Below are 20,834 nucleotides of genomic sequence, written 5' to 3'. Positions count from 1 at the left end.
AAAAAGTAATCATGATTACAGGGTATTTTGAAAAGGTATTGATTAAATTAAATTACATGTAATCAGATTTTTGGCTGATTAATGATTACACTGATTACTTGAAAAATTGTAATCAATTACAGCTGATTAACGATTACAATTACAATTACCCCAAGTCTGCTACAACCAATGATTAAATGCTTTAAAACTGAATTATTTTAATAATTTCAGTCCCCCACACAGCAGGCTTCTGTCCATCCAGTTTTATTAGCTCTCTCATGTTTACAATTCTTGCAAAATTTTTATAAAACTAATATCATAGGTTTATATAAGCAATGTCTCTGAAAAAAATTTCAAAATCAGTGCCAAACAACTATTTCTAAAATAGTTATGCCCCTTAGAAATATTAATTATATTGAAAATTTCATTGTTAGGGCTCTCATGTGTACAATTCTTTCTAAATTTGTATAAAACTTATATCACAGGTTTATATAAGCATTGTCAGATTGTCTCAGACAACTTCAAGTTAGAAATTCAGAACAATAAACTATTTAAAATAGTTATGGCTCTTGGAAATATTAACTCTATGGAAAATTTCATTGGTCACGCTCTCATGAGTATTGTTCTTGCCAGATTTTTATGAATTTAAATCATATGTTTATATCAGCAGTTTCTTGGACATGTTTGAAAATCATTATTTGTTAAAGAGTTATATGCCCCTTGGAAATACCAATTATATGATAAATTCCAATGTTAGTGCTCTCATGTGTATGATTCTGGTAAAATCATTTTGAAGAAGTTATGTCTCTTGGAAATATTTATATTATTTCAAATAACATTGTATATACTCTGAACCTTTCATTTGTAAGAAGTTTAATAGAAAACCTTTTTTTAGTTATTGCTCTTGGATAGATAAAATATGTGCAATGCAGGGGACATAGGAACTCTGTTCTTTATATAATTTTACTGTTTGTTCCTTTTCAAATTGCCGTAACACATTTTACGCAATAATGTTGAACTCCCGAAGTTCATTATGCATTTCATTTCAAGTATTCATATGATCATTTAATGTCAACAGTTCTATTGTTTGGATAAAATATCAAAATAACAAATTTTATTGAAAACAATATTTGAACTAGTTATTACCTATCATTTACCAGTGTATAAATTGTCTTTATTGTTGAACTACATATATGTAAAATATATTGTGTAAATATCGATTAATTAATGTCAAAATCTACATAAAAGTCAAAGGCAAATTATACCACATCTGCATATAAAAATTTGAAAACATACCAAACTAAATATGTTTGAATTTTTTAACTTCAACATACAGTATGTTGAAAATAAAAGAGACAGAATTATGCAGTCATTTGTCATGTTCAGCAAGTAGTCCTTTAATACACTTGAATATACAGATTGGATTGAAAAGTAGTAAATTTATATACTGACTGCTAAACAAATAAAATTCTAATAATAACTGCACTGCTGTAAATTTTAAACTAGAAGATATGCGTCAAATAGATCATTGCACATCAGAGAATGGACTAACACACCTTGTCATAGACCATCACACTTCAGCGTGACTGTAGCACTTCAGTGTCCCAATTGCACCTCTTGAGTCCTACATTTATTTGTGCTCATGCCACATTTAAGACCTATTCATAAACTTAATTTCAGTGTCATCTGGTCTCTTGTGGAGAGTTGTCTCATTGACAATCATACCACCTTTTCTTATTCTTATATTAACTGGTTTATATTGTCACAAACTAAGGATTTTTGAAGGTGAGTCCAGGGACAAATCATTTTTGGCTATGGTGAGTCCAACAGAAAGAAGAAGATATTTTATTGCAATATAATGTAATATTTTAGTCTCCATGGCCTAACAGAGCAATGAAATGACATTAAATTCAGATTACTTTTAAACTTTTGCTATAAATGATGATATTTGTGTTGAACAAAATATTTCAATCTTGATGCATCTGTGGACTCACCAGTTTTGAAAAAAGGTGAGTCCAGAGAGATTTTGACGAGTCCAGAACTCATAGACTTGTCTAAGCGAGAACCCTGGGCCGTGAACTTAATTGTTTTAAATTGTATGCAAGTTATTATGCGATCAAAGTTTTTATTATGAACATTTCATTCTTAGAAAAAGCATTTAACCTTATCTTATCAATTCAACATTTGGTATAACAAGAAATATTACCCTTTGACATCTGTGGCTTCAATATAAACAGAACTGGAAGGACTCAGATCATCACTAACATTACTCAACTCTTCAGCATTGTCAACACTGAACTTTTTACTTCCCTGTCTGAAATTATACAAACATTTCTACAGATAAACACATGTAAAGCCATTTAAAGTTGGTGCAGAATTAAATAATATGTTTTGTTTTAAAATTATGGGATTGCACAGCAACTAAGCTTCCAGCCACATTACAGCTGACCTTGGAATTTATCTGGATATTCTTTAAGGTCCTTTGTTTTCTATGATCCCAATTTTTTCCTTCTAATGGTTAAACCTCAAGCATGCTTGATAAATATATACAAGTATTAGAATTCAGTTTTGTTAGTTTAAACATATTTATTTATAGTGGATTGGGAAAAAAGCTTTGCAACTTATATTAATCCCTTTCCACTTTGCGGTTGCTAGTGCTGCCTTGTAGCGGCATTAGCCTACTCTTTTTCGAAATCTACAACCTTGGTGTCTTTAACGTGCAAGAGATATGACTTTCTCTTAACACAGGTCAGCCATTTATCGTTCCCTTCCGACTATCGTTGTTTCCTCAAGTCCATACTCGCAAATGATGTCAAGGGAGAGCCGAAAATTGAGTTCCTGAAATTTTCATCCCGAACGGGAATCGAACCAGGAACCTTTATGTTAGTAGTCCAATGCACTATAAACCACTACACAACGGCTCTCTTTCAGTTTTGTTTGTGTAATGAATCAAGATATCTTGATAAGAGTTGAACCCCTTCCTGAAGAAATACTCCTAGTTCTTAATTAGCATACTAAATTGTATATTTGGTTATTATTTTATACTGTGTAATCTTTTTTTATGGTGGTACCAATTTTCCTTGAATGAGGAAATCTTGCATTTTTTTATGGATATTTGATTTTGGGGTTTTGTCAAAGTATGTATACAACCGAAAAGCAAATTTGTGATTCGTTGAACATTTAAATACATATTTCATCTGTTCCAATGAAAACAACAAAAGTTGGTATTCCACCAGGGTTTCCGCTGGCGATCGCCATTTTCCCAATTTGTGAAAGAAAAAAAAATTGTGGCGATTAAAATTCGTCATTGGTGAAAGAATTTGGCGAAAGAAATATATATAACGATTTATTTTCAACCATCTTGTTTATTTACTTTTTTCAGGTTTCCCGGACTTTACCTGATCGGACAATACTCAGAATTCACCTTGAACTCGTTAAGATTTTGACAGAATATCAATAATCAGCTGATTGCATTTTATAGCTATCGACAACAAAGGAGTTATTAATAAAGGTGTTGATTGTATATTGTTTGTTAAATGGAGTTCGTCACATGTTACATAAAGGATTTATTAACCACTTTAATTAATTTGTAACGCACATGTTTGAAGCAAAATTTTGAAGTCTCCTCTCCTTCTTTTAATGATAGTCCAGAAAAGAAAACTGTTAATATAACGAAAAATATTCAAAAGCAAGAAAAATCTCCGATTGAAAACTTTATCCTTTGACTTTAATTTGATACAGATAATTGATTTGAGTGGGAACTAGTAGTTTCAGTGACACACATGTTTCAAGCATAGTTTTACTTCTCAAATTTTTCATTTACAATGGTCGAGAAAAGAAAACTGTCGTTATAAAGAAATCTATTCAAAAGGTTGGGAAGATCTTGGAACAACCCCTCGAATGAGAGTAACCCTTCAATGTAATGACTATGCCTTAAATAAGGGATGAATTTCTAGTGATAAACACTTTTGATTTGTTATAAAAACCACTTCTTAGTACAAAAGGGCACATATTTTTATTTTGAAGAAACTTTCCCAAAGAACTGTACATCTTTCTGGTATTATATGGTTAAAATATTTCCAAGAATTTTGTTATATTCCGGGACTTATATCTTCTTTATTTTTAAAAGTAAGTGGCCCCCTTCTTTTAAAGTTTTCAAAATATAATGAATTTTCCCCTTTTAAGTTAAAAATAAAGTTCTTCTTTTAAAAAATGTAAATGTTTAGTTTTATTCATTACAATGTTGACTCTAACATAAATTTGAGAAAATAATCATAGGCGACAATGGGTCAAACTCATCTTATTTAGGGGGGGGGGGGGGGGGGGGGGGGGGGGGTAGGAAAATTTTAAATGAAAAAAATATATATGTTACTTGGCGAAAAAAATGATACAGTGGTGAAAAATATATTGATTTGGTGAAAGAAGTGGTGAAAAAATTATTGACTCGGGGGAAACCCTGTATCCCTCGAATAATAATGAATCCACAGTAACTATAAATATTGTCTTTTAACTACTAATTAATTTCTATGTAAGGGAATAAGGCCGTAGTTGTTTTTTTATTTGTTTTGCGTCCGCGTGCGGGTAGGTTTTCGGCCAATTTGTGTCAAAAACAAACACAAACTTTTTTTTGTTCGTCAGTAGAAAATCCGTATTTTCCGGGTTTTTCCAGCCGTGTTTTTGTGTATTCTTATACTCAAATCTATTTTGCGCTTTAAATAACAAGTACGCTCCTTATTTAAAGCGTTTAAGCGATCTTGACTTCGATACATGTGACAGCAGAAATGGCCAGTATAAATGTGCCGGGGAGCGAGATCGTTTGTGTTTCACTTTTCAAAGATAAAAGGATCGTTCTGGCTCCATATGCCTTTCCGCTCGACGGCACAGAAACTTTTTCTCAGATCCTAGAGAGCCTTTACGCAGCCAGCATAAGAGACACGTTAAATACAAGATTCAATGAACCTATCACCATAGGGGATAAAACTCTGATAAAATGTCATGTTTCATCTAGCTCTAACGGGGAAAAAATTGAAATGAATACATCTCTCAAGGCTATAGATGCTGTTAAAATGTTTGGTGCATATGTAAGCTTTGAGCTGACTGACAAATTTTGTGAAAAAACTAATTCAAATCAACAAAAGAGTGCCTTTGATGTGCTTATGTCTTCAAAAACACCTATTAGATACCCGCTAAAATTTGGATCAAACACCGAAGAATGCAAACGAGGCGACTTCAGGCTGCGGAATGACTTCATTTGTTTGTATTAGTGCCAAATGTTTATTTTTAATTTTTAATGTGTTTCTTAAATGATTTTTTTATGTTTTTTTTTTCTTCATTTTTTTTATAAATATTCAGCCAATACTTTAATTCTCCTGTTAAGTTTATACTATTATGTTATTAAAGTAGATCTTTAATTATTTACATTCATTTAATATACATATCACTTGATTTGTTTATGTAAAAGACTTTAATTTGTTTGTATTAGTGCCAAAGGTTTATTTTTAATTTTTAATGTGTTTCTTAAATAATTTTTTTATGTTTTTTTTTCTTCATTTTTTGTTTATAAATATTCAGCCAACACTTTAATTCTCATGTTAAGTTTTGATTTATTTGTTTTAAATTTTGTTTTAAGAATTGTTTTCAATTAATAAAACATTTGAATGTATCAGAGCTTTTATTTAATATTAAGATTCACTTAATTTGATATTGAAAAGATCAACCAATTTCACTGTAATGGTTCTTCCTTGGTACAGGTCTTACAGTAGGCGTTCCTTACTTGCTTGAAGCAAGAGTTACCTCCCATTTGCACAGTTATCTTATTTTATAATTGAAATAAATTTTTATACTTTTTTAAATGAAAAATAGTAGTTTTTGCAAATATTTCTAATAAATTTCTTTAAATGATATCTACTGTCTGATAAGATAGGATAAATTAGTATTTACATTTTTAATTCCACAAGATATTAAGATATAAAACATAATTTCATTAGTTTATTTTCTGAAAAAAAAGTATGCAGAACAAAATATTAATATATTGCCAAAAAGTTTACATAAAGTATTCCAATTATAGGAAGATAACTCTGCAAATGGGAGATAATTCATGCTTAAAGCATTATTGATTTGATACAGGGAATTATTGATTATACATAGGTTTTAATACAACATGACACATCTCAGATCAAAACATGTCTCTTCTCAAAGGCTTCAGTATAAATGGGAAATGTTTGAAATACCAAGGCCATTTCTCAGAATATAGTCATATCAAGTTTGTACATTGCTAAATTTCCTGTTTGTCATGTTTGCTCTTTCACTTAGATATGACAGTATTGATCTAAAGTCACTGTTAATCAGTCCAGAACTTAAGCAGACTCTTGTGTTATTTTCTTTGTGTGTGTTTTCTTTCCTTGCTGTCTTGTAGGTTTTCTCAGAATCAGTTGACGCAAAACAAAGAAAAAAACAGACACGGCCTAAGTATGTATACAGGCATATCAACCATGTATAAAAAAAAAAACTTGTTCAATCTTTTCGCACATTTTTGTTCCCAGGAAGTGTCTTTTCTGAAGCCAAAATGACATTCATAAAAATCTGGTTAAAGTATTAGAAGTAAAGTCTTTTGTAAGGTATGATGACAGTTTTATTAGTTTGGGGTCCAGCATGGCCAGCATGAAGAAACAAGTATTTCAAACCTTTTCATTTTGTATTTCTCTGTATCCAAAAGATGATTATTTTTTACACAATCCAATACATATTTGGTAGAAATGTAATCTCCAGAGGAAACATAATCCCCATCCTGAGCTAATCTGAAAAAGACAGTTAAAGTACAGCAGTGATTAGAAATGTAATCTTCAGAGGAAACATAATCCCCATCCTGAGCCAATCTGAAAAAGAAATTAAAGTACAGCAGTGAATAGAAATATAATCTCCAGAGGAAACATAATCCCCATCCTGAGCCAATCTGAAAAAGAAATTAAAGTTCAGCAGTGATTAGAAATGTAATCTCGAAAGGAAACATAATCCCAATCCTGAGCCAATCTGAAAAAGACAATTAAAGTACAGCAGTGAATAGAAATGTAATCTCCAGAGGAAACATAATCCCCATCCTGAGCCAATCTGAAATAGACAATTAAAGTTCAGCAGTGAATAGAATAGTAATCTCCAGAGGAAACATAATCCCCATCCTGAGTCAATCTGAAAAAAGACAATTAAAGTACAGCAGTGAATAGAAATATAATCTCCAGAGGAAACATAATCCCCATCCTGAGCCAATCTCAAAAAGAAATTAAAGTTCAGCAGTGATTAGAAATGTAATCTCCAGAGGAAACATAATCCCCATCCTGAGCCAATCTGAAAAAGACAATTAAAGTACAGCAGTGAATAGAAATATAATCTCCAGAGGAAACATAATCCCCATCCTGAGTCAATCTGAAAAAGACAATTAAAGTACAGCAGTGAATAGAAATGTAATCTCCAGAGGAAACATAATCCCCATCTTGAGCCAATCTGAAAATGACAATTACAGTTCTGCAGAGAATATAAAAGTTATCTCAAGAGGAAACATAATCCCCATCCTGAGCCAATTTGAAAATTACAATTAAAGTTCTGCAGAGAATAGAAATGTAATCTCCAGAGGAAACATAATAATCTCCAGAGGAAACATAATCCCCATCCTGAGCCAATTTGAAAATGACAATTACAGTTCTGCAGAGAATAAAAATGTAATCTCCAGAAGAAACATAATCCCTATCCTGAGCCAATCTGAAAAAGACAATTAAAGTACAGCAGTGAATAGAAATGTAATCATTTAAACAGGATCCAGTGACAATCTGAAATTTACAATTACAGTTCAGCAGTGTATAATTCAATTTTGGATGAAACAAGTCTTCTGATTTCTTCAACTTTCAAATAAATTGCTACGCAGATTACCATGTGCACCACATTGATCATGATGTTAATTCTTCATAGACAGAAATAAATGGAGAATGTGTCTATGAGCTGCAGATGCCCCTGCTTGAAAATATTCAGGAGTCAACTTCCACTTACAGATGCAGGACCGTTTTGTGATAATAATTATATAAATAAAGGCAACAGTAGTATACCGCTGTTCAAACTCATAAATCCATGGACAAAAAACAAAATCAGGGTAACAAACTAAAACTGAGGGAAACGCATAAATATAAGAGGAGAATAACAACACAACACTACAATGTAACACACACAGAAACAGACCAAGCATCAGACAAAATCCCACGAGAATAACAGATATAACATCAAAACCAAATACATGAATTTGGGATAGACAAGTACCGCGACACATCTTATCGTAATGTCAATTTACACTCAAAAATAAGAGAAAACAAACAACGCAACGTTAAATTGTAACACACATATAAGCGATGTATATAAGTTTCATAACAATTAGTACAGGCAAATTAATGTTAGAGAAAGGAAACTATAGATTTAGCCATTGTCCCGTTTATAAAGGCACAGAATTTAAGAATGGTTAAAGTGATTCCACCCAAAATCAATCTTGATCTGTGTTTTGTGGTAATAATAAATGTGTACAACTTTTATAACATTTGGTTGAGGCAAACTAAAGTAAAAGAACGGAAACCAAGTAAACAGGTAAATAAATTCTTTGTTTAGAGGATAGTACAGTTAGCATGGTAAGCAACAATAAAGCTAGTCTTCCTTGAAACCCTCCAAACAGAGAATCAGAATTAGAACTATTTTCACAAAAAAAAATCTTATGGGTGAAAATACTCTGAAGGGAAACACTTTTGAGTATAACTTGCATTCAGATTTTTTTATAAAGAGTCGCAGGCCTTTCATACAAGAGGCTGTGCACACAAATGTACCTGGTTCTTTTACATATCTACTCCTCAGGACAGAGAAACAGAATTAGAACACACCTCAGGACAGAGAAACAAAATTAGAACACACTGTATCAAATTAATATCTCCCCTTTGCTCACTTGTATTACAGTATTGCAAACAAGGCAAAAAGCATTAAAGAATATACATTGATGACTTTAAAAATGTATGTTTTCCTGGATGATGTGTTGTTGGTATAATTCAATGTTTTCCCACCCCATTACTAGGGATAACCAATAACTCAATTTCGAATCATAATAACTTTGAAGAATGGAGGTAGGAGAAAAATGCATAAGATTAATGAGTTTCAACCCTTATAAAATGGTATGGCTTCATGAACTTATATTTCATACTTACTTGATAGCTCCAGTCACAAATTTAGAAAGGACCTTCCCTCCACCATACTGAAGACATAACATGAAAAACATAAAATTAAACATTATTATTAATGTCAGACATTAAAACTAAGAAGATAACAATGTTTGATATTAGTTGTCATTACATGCGTTAAAATATATGAGACTCTTTTTTTAAATATATTATCATTTCAATAGTTTTTAAATACAGTATATAATTAGATATCAGTAGTTTTAATTGATTACTAGAACACACCCGCCAAATTGCGGGGAAATAGAGCGTATGTAAACTGAAAAAAAAATTATAACTGGAGAATTCCAGGAGAGGTATCAAAAGTCATAGGTACTTGGGGACTGGGCACATTTGTTTTGCCCGACCCCCTTTTTTTCCAACTACCGATTTTTATTCTTTGTTTTTCTGTATGGTAGCACTCCACAGTTAATTGTGTAGTTTCGCATTTTGGCCCCTGTGGATTTTTAAAATGTGAGAGCTAGTATGCAATAAAATTCATTTTTAATAGCTGAGTATTAAAATAGCCTTTGTATTGGGTTTTATATGAACAACAAGGTTATGTAATGTATGTAATATAGGCTGTTTTCTGTATGACAGTCCGTATTTGCATGTCCATACCATACATTGGTCCGGCAATTATTGTAATGTTTTTTTCCAACTTTTTATCGCACGAACTTTGTGATTGGATTTTACGAAAAAATGAGGCAAAAGACACCCATTTTTTATTTGATCATTAGGAAGATTTATGAAAACAGTTTCTAAAAAGGTATCAATCAAAGGCATTGAAATTCTAGTTTGATCCAAATTTTGGGGGGATATGTGACATGTTCACCCCCCTTTTTGCAATATTTTATGGTAAATAAATGCAGAATGTTGCCATGGATACACATAAAAGGAATTAATTTTCACCCTTTTAACTTTTGAAAATCAAATCTATGGAAGATACTGATTACATACATATGCACATGTACAACACAAACTGTTAGGTTAATGTATTAGAAATCCAGGAATAGGAGATGATTAAACATTTTGGGGCTCATTTTTAATTTTATTTTCTAACTGTGGAGTGCTACCTATACTATGAAGATACATATATATTTTTCTATTCCAAAAAACAACGGCAGACATTATCTTTTAACAAAACTCTGTTCATTACCGGTTAATAAGTTAAATAAAATTTTGGAGGATTGCAACACAATTTCATATAGCAGTCCTAAGTATGAAATTGTTCAAATTATTATGGCATATTGTTATTCTAAAATATTTCCCAAAATTTATCGCCCTGAAGATCATAAAAAACATTTTACTAAAATAAATTATGTCAATAAAGGTTTTGATTTTGTAAATATTGCCGGTATATTTAACGACCATTCTGTTAAAGAACAAATTCCTAAATATTTTGACAATACTGAGCTACCTCTTATTTGTTACATTTACAAGCAAATGGAAATTTGTGTTTAATTATAGTCAATTGGCAAGATGTTAATATCATTGAAAATACACCTACTTCATGTAATTGTAGTACCTCCGAATATATTTATGGACCCATTTTCCATGTTATAACAGGAGATCTTAACATTCAAGACCGAGAGTTAAAATCATTCCTCAGTAAAGGACCTAAATATCGTCCCCCGTCAACTATTAATTGGAATGAGTGTCGTAATATCATCCACGACTCACTCCATACTTACTGTATGAAATGGATAAAACGGGAAAAAGCTGACAAAAAATCTTTGGACTCTTTTTTTAATTCAGTAATGAAGATAGTTGATATACGTATTCAACATTTTAAAGAACATTTTACTATTAACAATAACCACAATAAACCTATTTCTCGTATCAAACATAAACTAAAAGAACTAGCCAAGAAATTTGTTTTTGTCCCGGCCGATAAAGCTGCTAATAATATTATTATTGTTTGAAGTAAATTTTACATTGAGGTTCTGAAAAAAGAAATCACCAATTCACCAACATTCCAACTGACTCCATTTTCAGAAAACGACATCTGTAACAAACATAAACTTTTAGCTACCGCTTTACAAGCAGAGCCAAATACAATGAAAGTCTCAACTATGTATTGGCTTCCGAAGCTACACAAAACACCTTACAAATATAGATTTATTTCGTCTTCAAGCCATTGTTCCACTACTAAACTGTCTATTCTTCTTACCAGCACACTTGGTACCATTAAAAACCTGATAATAAATTGTTCAAATAAGGCCTTCGAAAATAGTGGAATTAATTACTTTTGGAGTGTCAAGAACTCATTGGAAGTACTTGATAAATTGCATGCTTATATTGGTGATTTTGAATCTGTTCAAAGTTTTGATTTTTCTACCCTGTATACCACATTGCCTCACATTCTCATTAAGAAAAAATTCACACACCTAATTAAATGGGCATTTAAAAAATCAGAATGTGGATATATATGTTCAAACTCTTTTAGGTCATTTTTTAATAGCAATAAACAAAAAAACTATGTCAATTGGACATGCTTTGATACTACATGTATATATGCCCTTGAATTTTTACTAGATAACATTTTTGTTCGCTTTGGGGATTCCGTATATCGTCAGATTATCGGAATTCCAATGGGGACTAACTGTGCACCATTCATTGCGGACCTGTTTTTGTATTGCTATGAGTTACAATTTATGATAAAAATAAGCAAAGACCCATCGAAACAACATCTGATAAACAAATTTAATAATACTTTTAGATATTTTGATGATATTTTGGCTCTCAATATTAATGACGACTTCAGTATGTATATTAAAGAAATTTATCCTGTTGAACTTACTTTAAATAAAGCTAATACTAACAATGACCACTGCCCTTTCCTCGATCTTGATATCTATATCACTAACGGAAAGCTGAATACTAAAATTTATGATAAAAGAGATGATTTTTCATTTCCTAAATTTTATCATCGGTATAAGGACATCATTCGTAAATATAGCTCAACATGCAGACTTCTTATACGTTCAGATATTTCACATCCAATTTTTTATGGAAATATTCTTTATAAAGCACAAAGGTGTCAGTATTCACCTCAAAAACTAACAAAACCTTTGAATAGACTTATTAAGAAGGGATATAGTTACGATACTGTTGTCAGGTCATTAAAGATTGCATATTTTGGCGTTAATATTGATTCACTTATAGGGTCTTTGCATCGGAACTAAACACATTTATTCAAATAAAATTGAAAATGGAAATGGGGAATGTGTCAAAGAGACAACAACCCGACCAAATAAAAAACAACAGCAGAGGGTCACCAATAGGTCTTCAATGTAGCGAGAAATTCCCGCACCCGGAGGCGTCCTTCAGCTGGCCCTGAAACAAATATATACTAGTAAAACCAGTTGTTGGCATGACACGGGTTATGTTCTTCTCATATATGTTATGATGGTATGATACTAAACCCCTAACGGGAAGGATTGTGCCTGATGTTCATATGATGAAATCATAATCTTTCAGTCAGTTTAATTGAAGTCTGGAGCTGGCATGTCAGTTAACTGCTAGTAGTCTGTTGTTATTTATGTATTATTGTCATTTTGTTTATTTTCTTTGGTTACATCTGCTGACATCAGACTCGGACTTCTCTTGGAACTGAATTTTAATGTGCGTATTGTTATGCGTTTACTTTTCTACATTGGCTAGAGGTATAGGGGAGGGTTGAGATCTCACAAACATGTTTAACCCTGCCGCATTTTTGCGCCTGTCCCAAGTCAGGAGCCTCTGGCCTTTGTTAGTCTTGTATTATTTTAATTTTAGTTTCTTGTGTACAATTTGGAGTTTAGTATGGCGTTCATTATCACTGTACTAGTATATATTTGTTTAGGGGCCAGCTGAAGGACGCCTCCGGGTGCGGGAATTTTTCGCTACATTGAAGACCTGTTGGTGACCTTCTGCTGTTGTTGTTGTTTTTTTTCTATGGTCAGGTTGTTGTCTCTTTGGCACATTCCCCATTTCCATTCTCAATTTTATATACTATAATTACTAAACAAAATGGTCACTGATATATTAAAAGTTACCCCAGTAAACTATTGGAATTTATAGTAAATTATAGCAAATTTTTGTTTATATAGATTAGACCGTTGATTTTCCCGTTTGAATTGTTTTACACTAGTAATTTTGGGGCCCTTTATAGCTTGTTGTTCGGTGTGAGCCAAGGCTCCGTGTTGAAGGCCGTACTTTAACCTATAATGGTTTACTTTTTAAATTGTTATTTGTATGGAGAGTTGTCTCATTGGCACTCACACCACATCTTCCTATATCTAATTATACAATTTATTCATAGTATATATGTATGTTGTATACAGAAATATTTCAGTGACCGCCGTGTATAAATAGCAAACACACTTTATCTACAGTATATATGTATGATCATAGTATACAGAAAATGCAAAAATTAATTGTTCTGTCCCAAGTTCTTATTATTACTTATATATTATGTTTAATTTCAAAACAGGCCTTATGGACAGCAGAAGTCTTTAATATTTCTCAAAAAGTCAGTCTGATGACAGAAACAATATATGGATGCCTATATTTTCGTTTTCCTCCCAAAATAACCCAAACTGAAATACTTTACTCAAGGATGATAAATGCTAGAACACACCCGCGAAATGGCGGGCATCCAGAGCGTGTTTGAAAGTATGTAAATTGTTGTAAGATGAATTTTTGTAAAATAAAATAATGACTGGAAAATTTCAGGAAAGGTAATAAAAGTTATAGGTACTTGGGAACAGGACAATTGTTTTTGAACCCCTTCCCCTTTTTTTCCCAAAATTTCATTTTTTTTTTTTATTTATTTCAATATGAACATACATTCAGTATAAATAATGTGTGTTTGCTTTTTACTATCAATTCTCAGTTAACTAATCAATCCACGGCGGTCATTGATATATTATATAGACCCTCTCTATTTATTATATTTAGTGACCTGATAATTTTTTGGTAAAAGATTTTATGACTGAAAAATTTCTGAAAAGGTATCAAAAGTTATAGGTACTTTGGGACATGACAATTGTTTTCTAACCCGGCCCCTAATTTTTTCCTCCAAAACTCTTAAAAAAATTCTATTCATTTCAATAATGTAAGCGTTCATCTGTATATTATTTATTTAAATAAAGTACAATTTGCTTTTTACTATCAACTCTCAATTTACTAATCGATCCACGGCAGTCGTTGAGATATTATATGGACCCTCTCTATTGAGTAAACTCAGTGACCGCCTTGGATAGTAAACTTGAAAAAGATAGCAGATATATAGCAAATACATGTTATTCATAGTCTTTGGTATGTACAAAGTACAGAAAAACGCAAACCGGATGTCTAGTCTGACTTAAAATTTTGTCCAATGACGGAAAAATATCTGGATGCAGTTTTTTTCGTTTTTCTCCCAAAATAACCCAAACTGAATAATCACAAGAATGGATGACAAATGATCACAAATGCGACAACACATGGTACCTATAGGACACAGAGGCATGATGATTGGGGAAGGAAGAAAAGCGACACACAAAATAAACTCAGTGACCGCCTAGGATAGTAAATTTACGGTAAAAATGATTGCAGATATAAAGCAAATACACGTTATTCATAGTCTTTGGTATGTACAAAGTACAGAAAAAACGCAAACCGGATGTCTAGTCTGACGTAAAATTTTGTCCAATGACGGAAAAATATCCTGACGTTTTTTTTTCGTGCATGGTGATTCATTTATTGGAGAAGGAAGAGAGCGACACACAAAATGAGGTCTTCTCGTTTAATAGTATAGATTCTAGTTTCATTAACAATTATACCATATTTTCTTTAATATTTTTATATCAGAATGATTGATTGTTTGATTATAAGCTAATGATTTTGTGTATTAAGGGCATACAATACAGTTTTGATCCCATATTCACATTTTGATAAAAATTTCCATATAGACTATTTTTTACCTGATTAAATCAAATATGTAATAAAAAAATATACCTTCATGTGCTACTTTTTGAGTAAAATGAGGTCGAAATTTTGTATATTTGCTCAAAAATCGGATTTGTGGCTGTATTTTCTCTTTCAAAAGAAAGACATAACTTTTTTGATTTAAAAAATAAAATGTTTTTTGTTAAATAATTTGCAATTACTGTGGTTTATAAGTCTCTTAGAAATTTATACATTTTTTATTCAAAAATAACTCATTTTTATCAAATGTTCACGAATGTACTAAAAAACATCATTTTTGCAGCATATTTATCAAATTTTAAAAAATTGCACTATTTACGTTTCATGAAAATTGGCATACATATTCTTCTTGTGTTATCAAACCAAATGGCATTTTAAAAAAGAGGGGTCCATGAACGCATTTCCAAGTTAAATAAGTTTGAATGATATTGATTGATTGATTGTTGGTTGCTTAACGTCCAGTGGCAAATATTTCATGCATATTCAGGACGAGAACAAGTTCACTATAAATACAATAGGTAGGTTGATGCAATAGAGGCCATCTGGGATGATGGTCTGAGAAATTTGGACTGCCACCGGAAAAGGAGGGTATATTGGATAGGGAAAGATATTTTGCCTTGAAACAGACCACCTACGGACCCCTCAAAGATTTGTTGCAAGGGTTCTTAACGTGCAAAGAGCAGGGCACTCTCTTTACACGAGGCATCGGATTTAACGTCCCCCTTCTGACCGGACTTGACTGCGAACTTGATACATCCCGCACAGCCAAAAGGACGCCCCACTTCGGAAAGTGTTTTACTGCCGGTCGGGAGAAGACCAAGTGACCATATTTCTATACCCCAGTCACCCTTGGGGTAGTTTGAATGATAAAAATCAGCCGAAAACTGAATCTTTTCCCGATAAGACAGTTTGACGTCGCGAAAAATAACAATTTACGTTTGCAACGTCATTACCTGCCCTTAAGGATTATGTACTCTTTTGTGTTGATTCAATGCTAAACATATGGAAATTTTATAGAAAATCCACAGCCTTTCCCCTTATACTCTCATGTTTGGCAATTCGATGACTGGTAAACATAATATTGCATGCAGTCAAGGTAGTGCTACAACGTACATGTAGCATTGATTTTCTTAAAAAAAAGTTTATCAATTTAGTTATTGGTTAAAACAAATATAAATATGGACCAACTCAAGTACACCAATCAGGGTGCTCTCGCTTTTAATGACTCAACACGAGATTTTTTGGAATCAAAAGGTTGTTTAGAACTTTTTGTAAATAATAAGCGCTAGCACAACATAGCAAAGCAAGTGAGTAATCTATGTTAAAAAACTTTCAACAAAAATCTCTGTATGGCTGTGGATTATTTTTACTTTAAATATTGGGCCGGATCAACTAGGGCAGATCGACATGAAAGCGTATAATCCAAGAGCAATTTTATCCAACTATGCTGATCATGAATCCAGGTCCGTTTGCGCCCATTCACGTTTGCACCCACTCGTGTTTGCCCCCTACATGTTCGCACCCAAAGTCCGTTCGCACCCTACATGTTCGCGCCAAATTTCAATTGGTTTTGTGTTTAATAACTTTGTAATTAAGTTTTGGCAAGTAGTATTCTTATAATTATAATTGTTTTCATTGTCTCAAAATAAAGTGAGACAGCATTTTTTGTATTGTGATTAAAATCTTAATCATGTTTTGTATAGTGTATTGTTAAAAAAAAATAATATTCCTTTTTAAATTAAGTGGGATTCTGTCAACGTTTTATTTTGTGTTGAATAACTCTTAATCATGTTTTGGTTAGTGTATTGCTATAACTTTGTTTCATTGACTTGTTTCAAAATGAAGTGAGATTCTTATGAGGCGCCGTTTTACTATTTATTACTTATTTTCTGATATCAAAAAATGATTTTCTGATATCAAAAATTCTATTTTTTTGATATCAGGAATTCGATTTCTTGATATCAAGAAATAAAGCATATTTTCTGATATCAAAAATTCGAATTCCTGATATCAAAAATTCATTTCTTGATATCAGGAAATCTATTTTTTGATATCAGAAATTCGAATTTTTGATATCAGAAAATAAAATTTATTTTTTGATATCAAGAAATAGATTTTCTGATATCAAAAAATGATTTTGTGATATCAAAAAATGATTTTGTGATATCAAAAAATCGAATTCCTGATATCAAAAAATCATTTTCTGATATCAAAAATCATTTTCTGATATCAGAAAATAAGAAATAAATGAATATATATGAAGGCTCTCTGTGCGTCAATAAAAACATTCAAACTCACCCATGAGCCCAAACATCAGGAAAAATGTGAAATAATGTTTCCGGATATACCAATTATTATGTGGAATGTACCGCTACGCGATATTTGGCATTTTATTTATGGCAAAGGGTCCATTGTTACAAAAACAAAATGCTTATACATTTCAAGTTTTATAAGCATGATTTAGACTTTAAAGTCTCTAGAAAAATTTACAATATTTGAAACTAAGTACATTCGAGTCCGATGCACAACAAGACAATATATTGAAGATTTTAGAAATTATTATAAAACATAACACAGTATTTACTTTGGAACAATCCCATTAGAAGGAATTAGTCCATCTAAGAATTAACTAAATACTGGAAAATGTTTAACAAAACTTGACTTATCGAAAACATATATTGATGTGTTCAAGATTTAGATACGATTTTCTTCTTGGTATTGTTATACTTCCACGTCCGGTGTGTGTTTTTGTTGGCTGTTTTTGTTCTTTGTATCGATCTGATGAATAAAGACCATTTCAACTGATTTTTATATATAAAAAAGAAGATGTGGTATGAATGACGATGAGACAACTCTCCACAAGAGATCAAATCACACAACAATTAACAACTATAGGTCAATGTACAGCCTTCAACAATGAGCAAAGCCCATTCTGCATAGACAGCTATAAAAGGCCCGAAATGACAATGTAAAACAATTTAAACGAGAAAACTAACGGCCTAATTTATGTACCAAAAATGAACGGAAAAAAAATATGTTACACATACACAAACGACAACCACCGAATTACAAGCTCCTAGCTTGGGACAGGCACATACATACAGAATGGTGATGGTGTTAAATATGTCAGCGGAATCCCAACCCTCCCCTAACCTAGGACAGGGGTGTAACAGTTCAACATAAGAACGAACTATAAAAATCAGTTGAAAAAGGCTTAACTCGTCAGATGAATACAAATACAAATACTACACAGAGTGGACGTGGCCTGATACTTCTATATCCAATATACAAAAAGACAATAATATTCAGTTTGCTTTGAATTTACTGATAACAAAATCAATATTAATACCAATAAAAACATATATTGTTTGTTCTTACAGTGTGTTGTGACAAAACACCAGTGTCCCAGGCCGCCACATTCGATAAGTGTCTGTCCCACGTAAGAAGCCTGTAAGGATGTATAATTGTCGTTGGTTCGTGTCTGTCATATTTATTTTTCGTAATCATATTTTTTTGTTGTAAATTAGGCCGTTAGCTTTCTAAATAATTCTTTTCATATTTTTTATGCCGGGACATTTTATAGCCTACTTTACGGTATTGGGTTTGCTCATTATTGAAGGCCGAACGATTGCCTATAATTTCTTATATCAACTTCATTTGAACCGGCTTTTGTGGATAGTTGTCTCAATGGCAATACTACCACATCTCCTGATTTTTATATACTAAACAAACCTAAAAAACGATATTACCAAATACTTAAATTCACAAAAACCTAGTTGAACAAATCTGTTTCAGAGGAAACTAAATAATTGCTTATAAAAGAAACCTTGCAATGAAGAAATTCAATTGTTGACTACAAACCTTAAAATAATTAATATGTGAGATACACAAACATACAAAACTTCTTTTAACTAATGAAGCCAAACTCTGTGATATTCTTTCCTTAAACAAGACCGAAACACTGTACCAAATGTTAGAGCTCATGGGTGAGCTCGGAAGCTTTTATTGACACACAGGGGGCAATCATTGATATTTTTCTTATTTTCTGATATCAAAAAATCATTTCTTGATATCAGGAATTCAAATTGTTGATATCAAAAAATCATTTTCTGATATCAGGAAATGTATTTCTTGATATCAAATAATCGTCAGTATTATTTGATATCAGAAAATCTATTTCTTGATATCATAAAATGGATATTTTGATATCAAAAAATGATTTTCTGATATCAAAAAATCGAATTATTGATATCAAGAAATAAAGATTATTTTTTGATATCAAGAAATCGAATTCCTGATATCAAAAAATGGATTTCTTGATATAAAAAAATTGAATTCCTGATATCAAGAAATATTTTTTGATATCAAAAAATATTTTCTGATATCAGAAATTCAATTTTTTGATATCAAGAAATATTTTTTGATATCAGAAAATAAGGAATAAATAGTAAAACGGCGCCTCATAGATTCTGACTTCGTTTTTTTTTGGGTGTTGAATAAATTTTATCATGTTTTGGTTATAATAAGTGTATTGCTATATTTTATTGTTTCATTGTTTCAGATCAAAGGGACCAAGCTGTTAAAAACAATTATCTTTTGTGTTTTTCATTTAAAATCTTCAATCTTTTACTCATACCAAGCTATATAAATACATTCAGTATTTACACGAAAGCGATTAAAACCAACAATCATGATTTTCCAATTATTCAACTGGAATTTGAATTAAAATTGGGCGTGATAGTGTAGAGTGCGAACGGACCTTGGGCGGGACGTGTAGGGTGCAAAAGTATATTGGGCGCGAACGGACCTGATACCGCTGATCATTGACATTCCTTTTTATTGCATCACTTGACCACCATTTCAATAAAAGGGACTACCAACCTACAGTTAAGCAAATGACCAATGTTGCCTTCTATGAAGTTTATTCGAACCAAATTTGATTATTTGACCTTCTTTCTTTTTTGTTGTGGAAAGAGCACAGGCACTTGTTTCTATCCATACGAAGCACAGGCACTTGTTTCTATCCATACGAAGCACAGGCACTTGCTTCTATCCATACGAAGCACAGGCACTAATTTCTATCCATACAAAGGTCACGGATAGTCGACCTTCGTTTTGATAGAAACAATAGATATTTATATGGATAGTCGACCTTCGTATGGATAGAAACAAGTGCCTGTGGGAAAGAGCCGTGGTCTGTCTTGTTTTTTCTTTCTTAGAGAGTAATTCAAGAAGATACTGCACCTCAACTAATGGATTGATTTTAGATTTATCTGTGCAGGGTCTCAAGAAAAATACAATTGGTTCATTTTCTTTTGTAAACAAGTGCTTGCTGTGTTTGTAAACATTTTCCGCCATTTTTTCGTATTTACCGCCCCTGACAGTATAGCTTGAAACCAGTTCGTCCTAAATAAAACTACCACGACCCTAAAAATGATATTTAACGTCATCGTACCCAAATTGCACCAAGTACACAATTTGTATTATTGCGAACCCTATGACCCTAGTCTCACTATACAAATCCTTGGAGAAATATAGCACTCATTGATTAATTTACCTGACCAAAAAATGATCTGTTTTTTTATTGAAATACTTCTATAAACTCACATAAACTGTATGCATTATTGTATTTATTCAATATATCAATATATTTTCAATCTGTTCAAT

General features: G+C 31.9%; 1 protein-coding gene across 2 annotated transcripts in view; it reads right to left on the bottom strand.

Moving 5' to 3' along the window:
• LOC139486834 (telomeric repeat-binding factor 2-interacting protein 1-like) overlaps positions 1–20,566 on the bottom strand; it is a 47,327-nt gene extending 26,761 nt beyond the window's left edge. The window contains exons 1-4 of one of the 2 annotated variants that reach the window (XM_071271840.1): positions 20,412–20,566; positions 9,204–9,250; positions 6,663–6,776; positions 2,186–2,293 (exon numbers count right to left, since the gene is read on the bottom strand). In XM_071271840.1, the coding sequence (XP_071127941.1) occupies positions 2,186–2,293; positions 6,663–6,776; positions 9,204–9,250; positions 20,412–20,525 (383 nt within the window). In that variant the 5' untranslated portion in view covers positions 20,526–20,566. The remainder of the gene's footprint in view (positions 1–2,185; positions 2,294–6,662; positions 6,777–9,203; positions 9,251–20,411) is intronic. The other variant, XM_071271841.1, reaches the window with a different exon arrangement.
• Between the last annotated feature and the right edge of the window lie 268 nt (positions 20,567–20,834).

Source organism: Mytilus edulis, chromosome 8 (genome assembly GCF_963676685.1).
Source record: "Mytilus edulis chromosome 8, xbMytEdul2.2, whole genome shotgun sequence".
Classification (NCBI taxonomy): Eukaryota; Metazoa; Mollusca; class Bivalvia; order Mytilida; family Mytilidae; genus Mytilus; species Mytilus edulis.
This window is presented reverse-complemented; position numbering and strand designations above follow the sequence as displayed.